The 20,352-nt window shown below is 35.5% G+C and overlaps 1 protein-coding gene, 1 long non-coding RNA gene and 1 pseudogene across 5 annotated transcripts; 2 read left to right on the top strand and 1 right to left on the bottom strand.

The window, feature by feature from the left end:
• Nucleotides 1-1,235: 1,235 nt before the first annotated feature.
• Nucleotides 1,236-2,663, top strand: LOC104648369 (uncharacterized). The gene has a single exon (XM_010325288.1). It carries the CDS (start codon nt 1,236-1,238, stop codon nt 2,661-2,663), a length of 1,428 nt encoding a protein of 475 aa, XP_010323590.1.
• A 165-nt stretch (nt 2,664-2,828) lies between these two features.
• LOC138337444 (uncharacterized) lies at nt 2,829-9,014 on the top strand (annotated as a pseudogene).
• Nucleotides 9,015-16,759: 7,745 nt separating this feature from the next.
• Nucleotides 16,760-19,828, bottom strand: LOC104648352 (uncharacterized). 4 transcript variants are annotated; one of them, XR_011210683.1, is made up of 3 exons: nt 19,626-19,805; nt 17,784-19,181; nt 16,760-17,363 (listed from the first exon to the last, which is right to left on the bottom strand). It is a non-coding gene; the product is annotated as an uncharacterized lncRNA (long non-coding RNA). The 4 variants fall into 4 exon arrangements; XR_742366.4 differs by having other exon boundaries at nt 16,760-17,902; nt 18,114-19,181; nt 19,626-19,794; XR_742367.4 differs by having other exon boundaries at nt 18,114-19,181; nt 19,626-19,791.
• Between the last annotated feature and the right edge of the window lie 524 nt (nt 19,829-20,352).

Genomic DNA, 20,352 nt, shown 5'->3' with positions numbered 1-20,352 from the left:
GGAAGGACCAACAGTGAGGCAAGAAAGCCCTGCTACTGGTAAGCTGTCCCTTCTCGACTCGAGTAGTCTGCTCGTTTTATGGTCAGTCTAGACACCTTCCTTATTAGATTGTTTACGTAGTAAAATAAGCCTCAGCAATGACTATCCCTAATAGGATTCGATTTATCTGCATCATGCATAATGTTGAATTAATGGGGAGCTCGACACAAGGGTCGAGCCTGTCTAGGAGAAGTATCCCTACTTAAGACTATCATGTACATTATTTGTGTTATTTGTTGCATTATTGGGAAGACCATACAAATGTTGATCGGCCTTAGATGAATGAATTATAATGAAAAATTAATTATAACGAAAAATATCAAATTAAAGTTTTGATGTAATCCTTTTAATAAACACAATTTTTTCTATCAAAATTCATATTTCTTTTACAAATAGAAAAATCTATCATTACCATCAATGTTTTTTATATATAAAAAAGATATTGAAAATTTAATCAACAAAAAATATAATACAATCGAATATACTAATATGTTTAGTTCTAGGAAAAATTTTAAGGGCTATTAATATATATTATATATATATATATATATATATATATATATATATATATTCTCATTTTTCCTTTAATAACTATTTTTTAAAATAAATAAATTAGAAAAATGCTTTTTTTTGTGTGTGTATTATTATGATTATTTTATTTAAAAAAATTAATAATAAAGACTTTTTTTTGTGTGTATGACTTTTACGTTATTCTTTTTTTTAAAAAATATTTTATTATATAAAAAAATAATTAAAAAAATCACATTTTTTGTGTATGATTTTTCCGTTATTCTTATTAAAAATATATATTTTATTAAGCCTAGTTTGTCACTATCATAATATAGGAAAATATGAATCCATATGGAAAGGGAGATAAGAGATAAAGATAGAGACAGAGAGAGAGAGAGAGAAAGAGCGAGAAATAAAGAGAGACATACTAGCTTAAAGGTGGTTGGTTTGTGGTTAAACTAACATCACATCCTTACAACACAAAATCGAAAGGGAAACAAAAAATGGCCCCCAAAGACGGAAATGAATCGGACAATGATGAGGAGATCTAAAACCAGATGACTTCACAAGAAACAGGGACAACAGAAGAGATAAGGGTGTTAAGACAACAAATGGCAGAGATGTACTAGGCTTGGATGAGTCGAAAACCTCCATCGTCTTCAATCAGAGACTATTTTAATAAAGATATGTCTCATCCTATCCAGGTGTCGACAAGCGATCCGATATATCCCCCTGGATTCAGCCCCTATGCTAACACATTCAATGTCGCTGGAACTTATATGGTACGCCCTTCGAATACGCCTGTGATAAGTAATCCACTCTTTCTGTCAACTGCCCCGACTAACAACATTCTGCAGCCAACGATGGTGCCCACATCCAACAGCGATCCTCCGCCTAAAATTCGGCGTGATCAGAGTTACACTCTTGAAGAGGCCATTAAAATTTCAAGCTCTCATCCCCACATTCATCAATATAGCTCCCCTGTCGAAATTGAGAAGATGGTCAAAAATGAGGAACATGAAGAAATGACTAAGAAAATGAAGTGTTTGGAACAGAGTATAAGAGATATGCAAGGACTAGGAGGCCACAAAGGCATCTCGTTCAGTGACTTGTGTATGTTTCCTCATGTCCATTTGCCTGCTGGTTTTAAAACTCCAAAGTTTGAAAAATACGATGGTCACGGAGAACCCATAGCTCATCTAAAGAGATATTGCAACCAATTGAGGGGTGCAGAGGGCAAAGAAGAGTTACTTATGACCTATTTTGGGGAAAGCTTAGTAGGGATTGCATCTGAATGGTTCATAGATCAGGATATCACCAACTGGCACACATGGGATGATTTGGCTCGATGTTTTGTACAACAATTCCAATATAATATTGACATTGTTCCAGATCGCTCCTCATTAGCCAACATGAGAAAAAAGACCATGGAAAATTTTCGTGAATATGCTATCAGATGGAGGGAACAAGCTGCTAGGGTTAAACCACCGATGAAGGAGTCCGAGATGATTGACGTTTTTCTCCAGTCGCAAGAACCTAATTACTTTCACTATCTGCTTTCTTCTGTAGGGAAGACATTCGCTGAAGTTATTAAGGTAGGGGAAATGGTGGAAAATGGCATAAAGTCTGGAAAGATTGTAAGTCAAGATGACGTAAAATCCACAACACAAGTGCTTCAAAATGGTTCTGGAAATATTGGAGGGAAGAAGAGAAGGGAGGATGTGGCCGCTATTGTATCAGCGCCTAGGACTCATGTCCAAGGTAATTCCTCACAAGAATATTTTCCTTCCCAAGCTCCACATTATTCTGTCCCATACACTCCATATCATGTTTTTAATGCACAACCATTTGCACCCCCTTCTTATCCACAATGGCATGCACCAACTCCACAAAATCATCCACCGCCCCCACAAGTTCATCAAAATACTGCTAGAATTCCTTTCCATCCTAGACCACAATACAAAAAGGGAAATGGCGTTAAAGATGAGTTCACTCCTATTGGGGAGTCGTATTCTAGCTTGTTCCAAAAATTAAGGAAGTTGAATGTTTTGAGTCTTATAGAGAGAAAGATGTCGAATCCTCCCCCGAGAAATTTGGATTATTCTCAACATTGAGCATATTGTTCTAATGCCCCAGGGCACAACATAGAGAGATGTTAGTATTTGAAAAGGGCCATTCAAGATTTGATCGATTCTAATCGAATTATAGTTGAAAATCCGAGTGGACCCAACATCAATCAAAATCCATTGCAGAGGCATACTGAAACAAACATGCTAGAAATGATGAAGGGTCATGAAGAGTTTGCATCTCCGTATAAGCCAATCCTTAGGGTTGGAACTGGCATTGAGAAGTCAGCAAATGTTGTTGATTTAACAAAAATGATGCCTTTAGGGGCGGAAAGTGTGTTAGAAAAGTTGAGTCCATCAAACACACCCATCTTAATTGTGAAAAGAGCCCTTGAAGATGTTTGGGCAAGTCCGAGTAAGGCAATATCGTTTGTTCCAAAAAGGCCAAACAAACCTATCTTAATTGTGCAAGGGGACCATATTTCTCCTGTGATTATCAGGCCAGTATCCCACCTCCCAACTACTAACCCCAAAGCTGTTTCCTGGAATTATGAACCTACTGTTGTGACATACAAGGGAAAAGAAGTTGCTGAAGAAATAGATGAAGTGGGAGGAATAACATGTTCAGGAAGATATTATGTCCCGATGGAATTAAGGAAAACTAAAAATGACCAAATACAAATAAATAGTCCGGTCACTGAAGGAGAGGCAGAGGAATTCATATGGAAGATGAAACTATCAGACTACTCCGTGGTGGAACAATTAAGAAAAACTCCAACCCAAATCTCTTTGTTGTCTTTGCTAATACATTCTGATGAACATCGTAAGGCTGTAATGAAAATTTTGAATGAAGCACATGTTCCTAGTAAAGTTACAGTGAGTCAGTTAGAGAAGATTGCTGGGAGAATATTTGAGGTAAACTGCATCACCTTTTCAGATGATGAACTGCCCAAAAAAGGTTAGGACATAACCAAAGCCTACATATCACTGTAAAGTGTGAGATTTCATATGTCACTCGAGTTCTAATTGATGGAGGATCTGGAGCAAATATTTGCCCTTTATCAACTCTACAGAAATTGAATGTTAGTGCTGAAAGGGTCCGACACAACAATGTATGTGTTAGAGCTTTTAATGGGTCAAAAACAGATGTCATTCATGAGATAGAGCTCGTACTAACCATAGGGCCTGTGGATTTCGCTATGTATTTTTAAGTGTTGGATACCAACACGTCCTACAATCTATTGTTGGGGAGGCCATGGGTGCATAGGGCTGGAGCAGTCCCCTTAACGTTGCATCAAATAATTAAGTTTGAATACGACCGAGAAGAGGTGATTGTTCATGGTGAGGGGGATTTGTCAATCTACCAAGACTCTTCCTCCCCTTTTTTCAAGGCGGATAATGAGAATGAGGAACTAGTTTATCAAGTTTTTGAGGTAGTGGTTATTGAGCATGTCCCCGAAGGGAGTGTCATTTCAAAATCAAATATACCCATCGCGTCTGTAATGGTGGTGAATGAATTGCTAAAACATGGGTTTGAGCCGGGTAAAGTCTTAGGAATCTGCTTGCAAGGAAGAGCTTATCCTGTGAGTCTACGAAAGAGCATCGGTACTTTTGTCTTAGGTTACCAACCTAGAGTCGAGGACAAAATGAAGGCAAAGAAGCAGAAGAGAGATATATGGTCACTTACCAAGCCTATACGACCAATCTACAAATCTTTCATCAAAGCCCGCGCAACAGAATCTTATCAATCATCTTTTCCAGAGCCAGTGATGAAAGTTAGCGAAGAAATGATCAACTATTTTCAAGATTTATTTGTCGAGGTTGATATGGTGGAACTCAGAAAAGGCACTAGCGACAGAGATGTGCAATTCATTGGTCCTGATGTCAATCTAAACAACTGGGAGGCCACCCCTCTCCCGTTAGAGACGAGTCTTGGTAGTCTGTCTTGTTTTTTCTTCTGTCGTCCGATTCATTCAAGGATTGTAATTCGGATTTTATCTTGTCGTTTTATTTCAAACATTCTATTTCCCTTTTAAATAGGATGTAATTGCATCTTTATTTGAGTCTAATATATTTGTTCATTTTCTTTTATACAGTTCTTTCTATGCCGATTCTAGTGATATGACGTGCATGCAAAATTTTTTGCCAGATCTTAATATCCAATCTTATCTTCGACCTAATATTGAAATAATAAGTCGAGAAATCGAATATGATGAAGACAGAGTATTTGAAGAAGTAATGAGGGATTTCAATCATTTTGAAAATAAGTCAAATCCAAATATGAGTGAAACTGAGACGATAAATTTGGGTGATTAGGACATTATTAAGGAGACTAAGATAAGTGTACATGTTCGACATCAAAAGGACGATATAATCCAGGCCCTGTTTGATTACAAAGATGTTTTTGCGTCATCTTATGATCACATGCCTGGATTAAGCACTGACGTGGTTGTTAGTTGCCAATTGATCCTAATTTTCCTCCGATAAAGCAGAAGTTGAGAAAACTGAAAAACGACATGAGTGTAATAATTAAAGAGGAGATCACAAAACAACTTGAGGCCAAAGTCATTAAAGTCGCTCAATATCCTTCTTGGTTAGCCAATATCGTACATGTCCCTAAGAAAGACGGCAAAGTTTGAATGTGTGTTGATTATCGTGATTTGAATAAGGCAAGTCCAAAAGATGATTTCCTTTTCCTAACATCCATATTTTATTGGATCATTGTGCTAAACATGAGGTTGCATCTTTTGTGGATTATTATGAGGGCTACCATCAGATTATAATGGATGATGAAGATGCAAAAGAAACATATTTTATCACTCCTTGGGGTATATATGTTATCGTGTTATGCCTTTTGGAATAAAAATTTCAGGGGCAATTTATATGAGAGCAATGACAACCATTTTTCACAATATGATGCATAGAGAAATTGAAGTTTATGTGGATGATGTTATCATCAAATCTAAAAAACAGTTAGATCATGTGAAAGACTTAAGGAGATTCTTCGAAAGGCTCCGAAGGTATAATCTCAAGCTTAATCCTGCAAAATGTTTATTTGGAGTACCATCGGGGAAGATTTTGGGGTTTATAGTCAGTCGAAGAGGTATCGAGTTGGATCCTTCAAAAATAAAAGCAATTCAAGAATCGCCACCTCCAAAGAACAAAACTGAGGTTGTGAGCCTTCTAGGAAGGCTAAACTAAATCAACAGATTCATTGCTCAACTCACAACAACTTGTGATCCTATCTTTAAGTTGATGAAAAAGAATGCCACAGTCGAGTGGACCGAAGAATGTCGAGAAGCTTTGAAAAAATTAAGAATTACCTATCAAATCCCCCTGTGTTGGTTCCTCCCGAGCCGGGAAGACCTTTGATATTGTATATGTCAGTACTGGATAGTTCTTTTGGTTGTGTACTGGGTCAGCATGACGACACTAGGAAGAAAGAGCGGGCCATTTATTACCTTAGCAAGAATTTTACCGTTTACGAAGCAAAGCACACCCTTCTTGAAAGAACGTGTTGTGCCCTAACTTGGGTAGCACAAAAGTTGAAACGTTATCTTTCATCTTACACTACTTATCTCATCTCTCGTATGGATCCGTTGAAATATACTTTTCAAAAGCCCATGCCCATAGGCAGGCTTGCGAAATGGCAAATATTGCTCGCAGAGTTTGACATTATCTATATAACGCGGACCGCAATGAAAGCTCAAGCATTGGCAGATCATTTGGCAGAGAACCATGTTGATGAAGAATATGAAACACTTAAAACCTATTTTCCAGATTAAGAGATATCTTGTATCGATGAATTAATTCACGATAACGATCAAGGTTGGAAGTTATTCTTTTATTGGGCCTCTAAAAGGAATGGAGTTGGAATAGGAGTTGTTCTTATGTCTGAATAAGGGGAATATTACCCTATATCAGACCAACTAAGATTCTATTGTACTAATAATATGTCTGAGTACGAAGTGTGCATTTTGGGTCTGAGGTTAGTTGTTGACATGGGCATCCAAGAATTATTATTGTTAGAAGACTCAGACTCACTATTTCATCAAATTCAAGGAGAATGGGAAACTCGAGACCCAAAGCTCATACCATATAAACATTGTTTACAAGGTCTTTGTCAACGATTCGTGTCGATAAAGTTTAGACACATTCCCATAATGCACAATGAGACTGCAGATGCATTGGCCACTTTATCTTCGATGCTCCAACACCCTGATGACGCCCATATCGACCCTCTATACATACAAATTCGTGATCAACATGCCTATTGCAACATGATTGAGGAGGAATTTGATGGTAAGCCTTGGTTTCATGATATCAAAACTTATCTTCAGTCTTGAGAATGTTCGTCAGATGTAACTAGTAATAAAAAAAGGACTATTCGACGACTAGCAAGGGGTTTTTTCTTAAGAGGAGGCATACTGTACAAGAAGACACCCGATTTAGGTCTTCTAAGGTGTGTAAATGCTCAAGAGGCTTCCACAATCATAATTGAAGTACACTTAGGAGTTTGTGGACCCCATATGAATGGATATGTTCTAGCTAAGAAGATACTTCGAGTAGGATATTATTGGCTCACCATGGAGGGGGATTCCATACGATTTGTTCATAAATGTCATGAATGTCAAATACATGGTGATTTGATACATTCTCCCCCTTTTGAGTTGCATGCAATGTCCGCTCCATGGCCTTTCGTGGCATGGGGAATGGATGTGATTGGACCGATAGAACCAAAAGCATCGAATGGTCACAGGTTCATCTTTGTGGCTATTGATTATTCTACAAAGTGGGTGGAAGCAGTAACTTTAAAGTCAGTGACGAAGAAGGTCGTGGTGGATTTCATCAATTTCAACATCATTTGTCGATTTGGTATTCCAACGGTGATTATAACTGATAACACCGCAAATCTCAACAGCCACTTAATGCAAGAGGTATGCTACCAATTTAAGATTGAGCATCGAAATTCGACTCCGTATAGCCAAAAGGAAAATGGGGCTGTAGAAGCTGCTAACAAAAATATAAAAAAGATACTTCGTAAGATGGTGCAAAGTTCTCGACAATGGCATGAAAAGTTGTCTTTTGCTTTGTTGGGTTATCGCACTACAGTCCGTACGTCAGTGGGCGCTACTCCATATTCACTGGTATACGGGACTTAGGCAGTTATACCTGCAGAGATTGAGATCCATCTTTACGAATCGTTGTGGAGGCTAAAATTGATGATGATGAGTTAATCAAAACTCGGCTATAGCAATTAAGTTTGATTGATCACAAGCGTCTGACATCAGTATGTCATGGACAATTATATCAGAAAAGAATGGCACGGGCATACAACAAAAAGGTACGTCCCAGACATTTTGAAGAGGGTCAATTAGTGTTGAGAGGTATTTTGCCACATCATGCCGAAACCAAAGGCAAATTTTCTCCTAATTGGAGAGGACCATTCGTTGTTAAAAGGGTATTACCCAATGGTACTCTTCACTTAGCAGATATAGAAGGCAAAGTGACAGAAACGATTGTCAATGCTGATGCTGTGAAAAGATATTACATATGATTTGAGTTTTGACATTAGAAACCCTTATGTTTGGGCTCGACAGTTGATTCAATGGAATCTCTTGGTTATGTTGTTTCCTTGACTTATTAAAAAAAACACAAATTGCCTGAACTACGTTTGACCTGATTCTTGTTTTGGCAAGATACGTAGGCAGCCCTAATATTGGGTTCGGTTCAACCAAATACAAATCCAAAAATTCATATTGTAGTATAGTGGGGCAAAAGTCATTTGTTTATTCATTTGGTCTCTCATCTCAAACCTCAAAATCAACCCTATCATCTAAAAAAAAGTCTTTGCATCAACCCTTGATATTTAGAGAATAAGTTTGTTAAGGGTAGGTAAAAATCCTGAATGAGCACCATAAGATAAATGTGAGTAAAAAGAAATAAAAATGAGAGAGTCTTATTGGTGAAAACCCTAAGTGGGCACCGTAAGGCGAAAAGGAGTTGAATATAAGAGAGTCTTATTGGTGAAAATTCTGACATGCACCATAAGGCAGACGTGAGCTGGAGCAATTAACATGATTGAGTTTTAGAGGCAAAGACCTTCGTGAATATCACAAAGTCTATAACGGTTCAGATTATTTATGGCTTCATTAAGTATTGGCATTCCACATCAAGATTGAATAATCAATAATGGTTGATGAATAGATTGGGTAGCCAAGTCTGGAAATCAATTCAAATTGCATGGCATGATCAGTAGACTCGGCTCCCACACTCAGATAAGTTTTTCTTTCTTCTTCTTACCAAAAAAAAGAATCTTCATCGAGTCTTTTCTTTTATTCTCATATAGTTCGTAATTTTCTTATACTTTTTTTCTTCAATTTTTTGGTATGTATTTGAGTCGAGTCTTTGTCAAAAAAAAACTAGGAAAGAATTTCAAGACTCGCTACTAAGTCTCTAAACAGTACTAGGCAAAGCATCAGGCTACTAAGTTAATTTGTCTTCATGTGTTGAATTCAAAAATTCTCTGATCCTATGAAGGCTAAACAATGAGTGTTGTGAGATGAAGACATTGGATTTAGGTCCCAAAATAAGCAAATTTGGATGAAAGTACAATCAATCAATAAGAAGTATTGACCGTTGGAAACAACCAAAGCGTCATAAGTGTTTGAGCCGCCCTTGTCGAAAGATGGAACCACAAACCAACCACCACCTTTTAAAACTCACAAATTTTCTTGGTTGAAGCAGGGACACAAGTTTTTTCAAGATTGAGGATTCGAGGAACCTAGATGTTCAACTTAGTCTGCAGCGAGCGAAATGGAACCTCTACAATAAAGGCTTGTGGAATATTATATGAAAGTTGGCTAATATATATCAAAATAGCAATTACTTGAATGTTGGAATATTTATTTTATTTATTATTATTATTATTATTATTATTATTCTCCTTGAAGGAACTTCCAAATAATGAAGATAGCATCCACAATGCTTCGTTGTTATTATTAATTTGTTGAAAATTTTATTAGCAGGACCCTCCTGAATAATGGGATTAGCAAGACCCTCCTGGATAATGGGACTAGCAGGACCCTCCTGGATAATGGGACTAGTAGGACCCTCCTCGATAGTGGTATTAGGAGGACCCTCCTGGATAATGGGACTAGGAGGACCCTCCTGGATAATGGGACTAGCAGGACCTTCCTGGATAATGGGACTAGCAGGACCCTCCCGGATAATGGGACTAGCAGGACCCTCCCGGATAATGGGACTAGCAGGACCCTCCCGGATAATGGGACTAGCAGGACCCTCCCGGATAATGGGATTAGCAGGACCCTCCTGGATAATGGGACTAGCAGGACCCTCCTGGATAATGGGACTAGAAGGACCCTCCTGAATAATGGGACTAGCAGGACCCTCCTGGATAATGGGACTAGCAGGACCCCTGGATAATGGGACTAGATTACTTTTTCATAGGATTAATACTTCCTAGTCTAGATTTTTAGTTTTATTTTCTTCTGAAATAAACACTTCCTATCCGAAGTTTATGTTTTATATTTATATTTGCTAATAATTCACAAAAAAATTTCCAATGAAAACTGGGGAAAAAATTTTATTTATTTATTTCTCTTTTTTTTTGTTTGTGGTGGTTTTCAGGTTTTCTCAAGCGAGACCTGGATTTGAAATTCAAAAACAAAGTTGCAAATTTGTTAGAATAATCAATTCCATGATGGTAAGAATTAGCTTCTACAATGCATGTAGCAGCTTGACTTCCACACATCTTTTACTAGTCAACTTTTGATCAAGAAAACATACATCTATTCAAGAGCATTTTTCAAGTTATCATTTTGAAGAATGTCAAAAGTTCCGTCTAAGTGGCAAGTTCAGCCTCCATTCCAATTCTAAGTTAAGATATTCACTCAAAAATCAAGGTGATATCTTAAAGTCAAAATTCAAGTGAAGATTCAAGAAAAGCTGCGTGGATAGAAGTTTGTACATTTGTTTTTCTTGTGACTAATAGTTTTCAATTTTTATGTAAGGATAAGAGCCGCGGTACAAAATTATAATGAAAGTTAAAAAAGAAAAAAACGTGAAAGATTAGTATAAAAATAAATAAAAGAGAGAAATTAAGAAGCAGACAAATGTTAAAAGAATGAAAAATAAATAAACAATTAATAAAAATGTGTAAAAACTTCACATGTTTATAAAATAGTGTAGCTTTAAATATGTTAATATAAATCAAAGAATGAGGGTAAATACATTTGTATTAATAATATAATATTCAAAAATTAGTTTAAGTCATAAAAGTCCATAAAGTGACCGTGCTAGAACAACGGGACTCGAGGGATGCCTAATACCTTCCCCTCGGTCAATAGAATTCCTTACCCGAACTGGTTCCCAGACCAAATAAAGAGTCATTTCCTTTTGATTTGGGATTAAACAAAAAAAAGGTGACTTGGAACACCGTAATTCAATTTCAAGTGGCGACTCTGAAAATATTAAAATAATCCCCTAATTAATAACGTCACTTAAACTGGAAAAACCCTTACGCCGCCGCGCAGAAAAGGGGTGTGACATTTGGGTTGACATAATATTTCAACACTTCGCATCAAAAAGCTCTCTTGGAATCAATGTTCCCTTTTTCCTGTTCAAAATTCTTTTGGAAAAACATTTATAAACCTTTAGGGAATAATTAGTTCCCTTATAACTTTTAAAAAATAAAATAAAATATTTACTCTTTGCTTAAATTGAAACTTTAATCCTAAATCAAATCTTAGAGAATACTTAGTTCCGTCATATTTCTTTGAAGGAAAGACTTCAACTCTGTACTTTTTGCTTAACTAGAAACTTCAGTTTTAAAATAAAGTTAAAAAAATTATTAAAAACTCTTGAAAACCTTTAAGAACTTTGCTTTGGACTTGCTTCTTAACTCTATACTTGACTCTCAATAGCTCTGACGTTGATCTTAACTTTTCTTGAATGGAATTATGAATTTAAAGTTAGGATTCATGTTTTGGTGATTCCTATATGTTTAGAAATTATTTGAAGTAATTAGAATCACATGAGAGTGTTAATATATCTTAGAAGGACTAAAGTACGAAAACTATGTGAAAAACACCGATTCAAGCGCATCCGAGGCGCGCCGCACCAGGCCTCATCCAGGAGTCTCGCTAAGGCCTTCAAGCACAAATGGGGCGTGCCGCGCCTGGTTCTTCCGAGGTGTGGATGACGAACTTCTTCTCTTTATGTTTCAACACTAAACCTCCATAGTTCGTTTCCCAAACCCTTAGGATCATTAATACTTTCAATACCCAATATATCTAATTCGAAAAATAAGTTGGAACTTATGAATCAAACAACAATGGGCATTCAAACAACTCAACCAACAGGAATTCGAGAAGATTCGTCACGAACTCACTTCTTAACATGTAAATAATCCTAAGACCACTAAATTGAAACAAATTGATGTGCGGATGAATTAACCGAACAAAAAAGATCTCACATCGCTTGATAGGGATCACCCCCACGAATTCCACACGCAAATCCTTGGCGTTCTTAGCGAATTCTTGACTTTTCTCCCTTTCCTTCTTTTCCTCTCTCTTCCCCAAGCCTTAAACGTAAAGTTAAATTTCTAGTCTGAACTAAAACGTCTTTTTACCCCAAAGAAATCTCTAAAAACAACTAGAAAATTAATTGGTGAAAAGACTAGTTTTCCCTTCCTTAAATTAAAATTGGGACCTCCTCAATCAAAACCTCCCACTTTCGACAGGAATATCTCTGTCATACTATATCGAAAATTCACGAGCCCTGTGGTGTTGGAAAGACTCTCAAAGGGTGTTCAAAAATTATCATGAACTACCTCTAATTCATCCTGAGATAAGAGTTATGGCTGTTCGAAAAACACCAAAACTCACTTTTGTAACTTAGAAATTTTCTATATTTTTCCCTTTCTTTCCAAAAGTGATTATTTTAGTTTCATAGCGTATTCTTAGATATTTTGAGTTACGGGATGTTATACGTAGTACAGAAGGAACCTCTTAACCAATGAGATGTAGTATAGCACGGACCTCCTGAACAATGAGACGTAATATCGCAAGGACCCTCATGAATAATGGGACGTAGTATCGCAAAGACCCTCACGAACAATGGGACGTTGTATAGCAAGGACCCTCCTGAACAAGAGGATGTAGTATAGAAAGGACCCTCCTGAACAATGGGACTTCGTATAGTAAGGACCCTTCTGAACAATGAGCCGTAGTATAGAAAGGACCCTCTTGAACAATGACATGTAGTATAGCAAGGGTCCTCCTGGAAAATGGGACAAGTATAACAAGAACACTCCTGAACAATGGGATGTACAACAAGGACCCTCATTAATAATGGGACGTAGTTCCACAAGGACCTATTAAACAATGAGACGTAGTATAGAGAGGAACCTCCTATACAACGGGACGTATTATAGCAAGGACCCTCCTGAACAATGGGACGTAGTGTAGCAAGGACCCTCCTGAACAATGGGAGTAGTGTCGCAAGGACCCTTATGAATAATGGGACGTAGTGTTGCAAGGAACCTCATAAAAAATGAGATATATATTAGGAGAACCTTCTGGACAATGGGATTCGTAGAACCTTCCTACATCATGAGATTTGATTACTTTATCACACTTCCTGGTATTTATATTTATTTACATTAGCCAATAACTCACAAAAATTTCCACTACAAACTAGGGCAAAATGTTTGTTTATTTCTTTTGTTTGTGATGGATTTCAGGTTTATTCAAGAGAAACATAGATTTGAAATTCAAGAATAAAGTTTCAACTCTTTTGTAAATGAACAATCTCATAATAGGCGGAATCAGCTTTTTGAAAGCATGTAGCAGTCTGACCTTCTTACATTTTTTTCTATTCAGCTTCTGATCTAGAAAACATGCAGACATTCACGATCATTTTCAAATTTTTATTTTGACAAGTGTCAAAAGCTCACCCTAAGTGGCAAGTTAAGCCTCAAAGCCAGTTCAAAATACTCACTCAAAAGTCAAGGTGATATGTGAAAGTAAACACTCAAGTGAAGATTCACGGGAAGCTGCATATATAGGAGCTTGTACTTTTATTTTTCTTTTGACTATTAGATTTCATTTTTTTCTTTTTGTAAGGATAGGAGTAATCTCCTTGAACTCATCACCTAATCTCGATGGAACCTCACTCAACTTTCAACTCATCACCTAATCTCCTTAAAATACACATGATCTGATTTTTTTAATAACCTGGGATATGTAAGTTGTAGAAAACAAGGACTCAATCACATTCTTTTACTTTCAAATAAAATTCCTGTCAAAAACTTGTCACTTAGTCTGCAAGCACTTTATGTTTGCAGTCAAAGAGGGGTAAACTGTAGACACATAATTTTTTACCAAACTCAAGGTATTACACTATTTTTATTCCTTAAATATTTATTCTAAGTCTAAATTAAATATATGTTTTTTTCATCATATTTAGTAATTTTATTTTAAAATATTCAAAACTACAAAAACGTATATTTTAGTTTAATTTTAATTTGATAAATAAGCTAGTATTTCTTAATTATAATTTATTATTAGCTACTTAATTTTTGTTAGTTTAAAAATATTTCTTATATTATATTATATTATAAATAAAAACTAATCTAAACTATCCGTACTACGCCAACCCACCTATACCCATTCCACTACCTCACTCACCCCACTAAACCCCCCCACACAATAAGAATAAACACACCCCACCATTTTTATACATACACACGACACAGATACATATTCACACTCACACACAGGAAAAGAAACAACACACACACATTAATATACACACAGAGCAAACACAGAAAAGGAAGGAGGAACATAAGCAATACAACAAAAGAAAAACACACGGCAGCACCAAAAAAACCAAAGATCAGAAAAAAAAATCACCTACACAAAAATACACGTAGAGAAACGGAGAAAGAAAAATTCAGCAACATACTTATCCTCCCACACGCCCATCTAGTATATATATATATATATATATATATATATATATGTATTTACTACATGAGCGTGGCCCGTGCCAGCACGGCCTCAATATTGTATGATTTTTTATATGAAACTAAAAATCATATCGAACCATATCAAAATGCTTAAGGCTTCTGGGTATTAGTGTTTCCAACAAGGGAAAATTACGCAGCTAAGCAAACTTGTAATGTTTAATTACTCATCATAGATATAGTTTGATATAATTACCACGCGCCACTGAATTATACATGAATTATGTGGGCTGACTTCGAGTTTGTATAAATAGTCACGTTTGTATATGTATAATTCGCTAGCATATACAAATACATATGTATAATATACAATTATTTAACTTATAAACATATACAGTTCACGTGTCTCCCCTCTCTTGCTTGCCTCTCTCCTCCCTCTCTGAATCTCGTTTGCCTCTCTCCTCTTGATCTCAATCTCGCTTGTCATATATACAAATGCATATGTATAATATACAATAATATACATATGCAATTCACCTCTTTCACATTCTCTACCCTCTCTCACTCGCCTCTCTCCTCCCTCTCTTGATTTCGCTTGCCTCTCTCCTCCATCCCGATCTCGCTCACATCTCTCCTCCCTCTCCCAATCTCTTTTTCCATATATACAAATACATGTGTATAATATACATTTATCTAACAAATATACATATATAATTCACCTTTCTCCCACTCTTTCCCCTCTCTTTCTCTCGCCCTCTCCTCTCTCTCCCAGCCTCACTCGCCTCTCTCCTCCATATAACATGTAGCTACGAATCGTAATTATCAAACTATAGCTATGGAGAGTAATTAATTATTTTTAAGTGGTTATATGCGAAAGAACCTGGGATAATTGTATAAAATGACAAACTTATAATATAAAATAAATAACGTAGCTACCCTTTGATTTATTGTGTTCCATAGCAAATTGTTTGACAATCCCTCTCTCCCTCATATTCTCGCTTTGCCACTCTCCCTCTTTCGCTCGCTTCCTGTCGCTCGTCTCTCTCGTTTTATACAATAGAATTGTATAAATTGTGTTTCAAATTGTATAAAGCGAGAGAAAATTCTATAAACGCATGCAAATACATATATCTTCATTCTATACACTTATTATTATACAATACAAATATTTCCATTCCCAAGTCTCTTTTAACTTTCTCGTTTTATACAAATTCAAATTGTATATAATTTTTCTCTTTCTCGTTTCATACAATTTGATTCAATTGTATATTCCCTGCACAAGTCTCCTTTTGCTTTTCTCTCTTTCTCGTTTTATATAAATTCAAATTGTATATGTGATACGCTCAAACTTAATTCTCAAATGAGAAGTAAAACGGTCGCGTCAAGTAAATAACCCAACTAGTGAGGTTGGGATCGTTCCCACGAGGAAAATAGTCTAGACTTAACTTCAACTTGTTATTACTATTGTTCGGTTGATGACTTCCTTAGAAAGTAAAAGCATAAAAAGGGGGGTTCTATCTCTAAATAAGTGAAAATAAACAACGAACTTGAAAGAGACACTTAACAGCTTTTAATTTTGGGTTTTAATCAATTAATCAAAGTCACTAGGGTTTACGTGTTCCCCACGGGTTCATAACTTGATAATTCTAACTATAACAATTCTTTCCTAGTTTCTTGCATGCAAAGTGATAAGTTATGTATTTCTAAATCCTTGGTCCGGCATCTAGAAAATCTCACTCCACACCTTTGTCCGGCTGCGTGTGTTGCTTTCCTAACCCTTATCTTTACCTCATATTAAGCATCGTATTCGATATTTGACTAAGTTATTACCTCGTACCAATCAATACTAGCCTATTAGATAGTATACACTAAATCTATGTTAATAATTCTTTTCCTATTATCTACCTCCTTGGTCCGGCAAGTAGCATTAAGGCGAGTTCTAACGCTGATCATCCGTTAAAAAGACTTCTAAGCGAAAGAATTATTAATACATGCAAGACATTATTCTAGAATTGTTATTTTAGCTAGGGTTTATCTCATTATTTACCATGGTTCCCACAACCCTAGTTATGGAGTTTAGTTACTCATAGCCATAAACACAATATTCAAATATATTTAATAAGAATTCATGTACTTACTTCAATGAGAAAGAATAAAGTCCGAAAATTTGCTTTATTAATCACCAAAAATCACTTGTAAGAATCTCCAAAAATCAAACACTACTACACAAAGTCTAATAATATGATGTCTAATCTAGCAGAGTCTAACCTCAAAAACGAGGTTTTTCGAACTATTTATAAAAATTAAAAACCTAATTAAACAAGGATTCTAATTACTGGAAATCTGCCAAAACGCGGCTGGATCGACGGACCGTCGTGGACTCCGTCGTCCCATACTTGGTGCGATTTCTTCTGCTGCTTTCTTCATTCCCCTCGACGGCAAGTATGACGGACCGTCATAGGCAAAACGGTCCATCGAGGGTCTTTGTTTCAAAATACTTCAACTCTTGGAATCTGGGTACTGGGATCATTTCTCTGATCTTCACGACGAACCTGCAGGACGGACCGTCATAGCCATGACGGACCGTCACAAATTTCGTGATCCCACACTTGGTCAGACTTCCCCATCTTCCTTCAGCAGCTTCTCTACGCTGCCACCTACAGACCGTCACAGGCACGACGAACCGTCATAAACTCCGTAGGTGGTCTCTTCTGCATTTTTTCGCTCAAAATCTCCGCATTCAGCTTTGGACAGATTTTCTGCCAAACAAAGAGAAACTTATATCGAAATTAGCACAAAAAGGCATTCGGACACACTAAACTTAAGGAAAAAATATTAATTATACCGTGAAACCACGGTATATCAATATGTTGTCATTGTCCTAAATTGGCAAAATTGAAAATCCCAAGAGTTTTTCTGAGAATCCTCAATTACATTTTAAGAATATGAGTATTAGACAAGTCTAAGCTGAAGATTACACACTGAGAAGGGACAAACAATAATGTAATTGAATATAGAACGAGCAAAACAACTTTAGAAAAAGACTTGCATTTCATCGACTGTTTAATTGAAGACCAATATGAAATCTATGGTTGGATCTGCCCAATAAAATAAATTCAAATTTGAACTTCAAAAAGGATTACTACTTGCTTTGTTATGTTTGTTCTTTATTGTGTTACCTTTAGAGAGGTTTGTTTATACATGCAAATGAAGAGGCGGAAGAAAAAAATATTGACGAAAAAATCATTGACGTAGTTAAATTGTCGTGCCATATCAGATACTATTTTTCTTCCATCACCTGAAACAAAACATATATAACTTTATACAAAATCATCTCTTGGAAAATAAATAAAAATGCATAACATTGGAAGTATTTTACAACCATTTGTAACGTTACTAATGCCATCCGCCTATTTTGACACACCAAAAATAAATAAACAAAAGCGGTGAAATTTCTGAAGCAACAAATATGACTTTCCTGTTTTGACACATCAAAAAATAACATTTACCTTCTCAAACACTTAAAAGATCTTCATTTCTTTCCAATAGTCTTGTGGAGTTGGTTTTGGAGATCAACAAATTGACCCATTTGACCATTATCACCTGTAGATGCAGTGAACTAACAGAGAGCTGTCGCACCAGAAATGAATAATGATGTCGAATTGATGTAATATCTCGAATTATGATTAAAAAATTGGAGAAAATAGCAAGTGATAATGCAATTTGATCAATATCACTTTCATTTCTCTATTGTTATATTGTTTTGCAGAACAGACCCACATGTTACTTCTCATTTTCACGCATTTCTCCTCATTCAAAAAGAGAAGGTAGAGAAATGCACTTTTAAGATCAAAGATCCCTTCATCAGAACATGGGTTCGTTATAGCCGCTGAAACCATTCAAAAGTAACCCAAATTGGGGATTAAAGTACATGTATTGGTGCTCAATTTACCCAAAGCAAAGGAAAATTACATATATGAAATTGGGAAAGAGAGTAGAGAGAGAAACAACTGGTGAAAACCTCACCTATCATATCGGTACATTATCGCTTGAATTATTCTGCACTCATTAGCATTCAACATTAGGATTAAACTACATATCCAATAGGAAAGTCAAATAAACAACTTGATTATGTAAATGTACTTGCATGTGCGGGCTCAAGTGCCTGTAGAGCTATATATTATATGCTTACCGGTTAACATTCAACATGAAAATTCAGCTGCATATCCAATGGGGAAATTAAACCAACATGACAATGTAAATTCACGGGCGCAAGTGCTTATAGAGCTTTATATTATGTGCTTTCATAGAATTTTCCTTATATGAAACAACTTTAGGAGTGTATTATGTTCAATAAACTAAAGAGGGAGGAATACTGAACTCTCTAGGCTATGAAAATAGGGAAAATTTAGGCATAACTCACTATCTTAGTTAAAAGTATAGAAAGATATCAAAATTAAGCTCGACAAACCTGAAAATGCTTCAAATTTCAAAATTAAGCTCGATGTTTCCAATATCAAAATATCTGAATTTTCAATTTTTTTTCTTCCCTTTCTTGTAGAAGTACATGCGAAGGCCTACATGAAAAAATTAACAAATTGAATAAATAAACACATCAATAACACAATGGAAGAAACACTACATTTCAATAAAAAAGAGAACAAAAGTAATTGAAATACAAAGTTGTAAATATAAATGAAGGAGAGAACGACAACAACAATAACATCCAATCAATATTAAATACAGTGTGTAAATATAAATGAAGAAGAGAACGACAACAATAACAACATCCAATCAAGATTAAATCCAGTGCATGCAACATTACCATAATCCAAACACCAAAATTGAAAAATAAATAAAAATTAAACCCATCAAATGAATAATTGAAAAAAGGTGAAGCAAAATTAAATTAAACATGAGTAATCGAAAGAATTAAGGTGTACTAAAGCAAATTAAAAACTAAAATGAGAAGAAAAGAATGAAGGCAAGAGGAAATGCATTTCTGGGTAGCTAAAGTTCACCTGAAAATTTCTGATGGGGCCTTTCATTTTGTTGAATAGAACTTGGAAGTTAAGCAAAGAAGAGAGTAAAAAAAGCAGTGGTGAGAAAGTGAAAAATAAACTGAGATATTTCAATTTTTTTTACACAGAAAGTGGTGATACACGTGGAGTACATGCTGTACACTATGAAAAATAAAAGTAGATGACATTACTATTTTAATCATACTCGCCCATGTCCTTTTTAAAGTACAATTTTTACTGCTTCTTGTACTATATTTTGATGCCATGTTCGTCCTCATCAATTGTCCCTTCTAAACAAGGGGATATATATATATATATATATATATATATATATATATATATATATATATATATATATATTCTATTTCATTCAAACACATAGGTTGAATTCGAGGTTTGTTTTCATGGTTCTGAATTTTGAGTTTCAATCGTGACTTTTTCTTTGTGAATTAGTTTTCACAAAAGGTAACACTATATCTCATTACATTATTTGATTTCATAATTATGCAAGATGTGATTTCAATGTTACAAAGTTGTTTAAATTTAAGTATGTTTAATTTTTGCATTATAATGTGAAATAGACTGAGATATTATATTATGAAATTTAGAGTAAAATTTATTTAATATGTATTTATTCTTGCATGCTTTAAAAGTCTCATTTTTATCTTGTTCTTGATTAAAGTATGAAACGGTATGTAGTTAGTAATATTTGAATGAAATTTAGTTT

The sequence above is a fragment of the Solanum lycopersicum genome, chromosome 7 (genome assembly GCF_036512215.1).
Source record: "Solanum lycopersicum chromosome 7, SLM_r2.1".
NCBI lineage: Eukaryota > Viridiplantae > Streptophyta > Magnoliopsida > Solanales > Solanaceae > Solanum > Solanum lycopersicum.
Note: the sequence above shows the minus strand (reverse complement) of the source record. Positions and strands in the feature narration are given on the sequence as shown.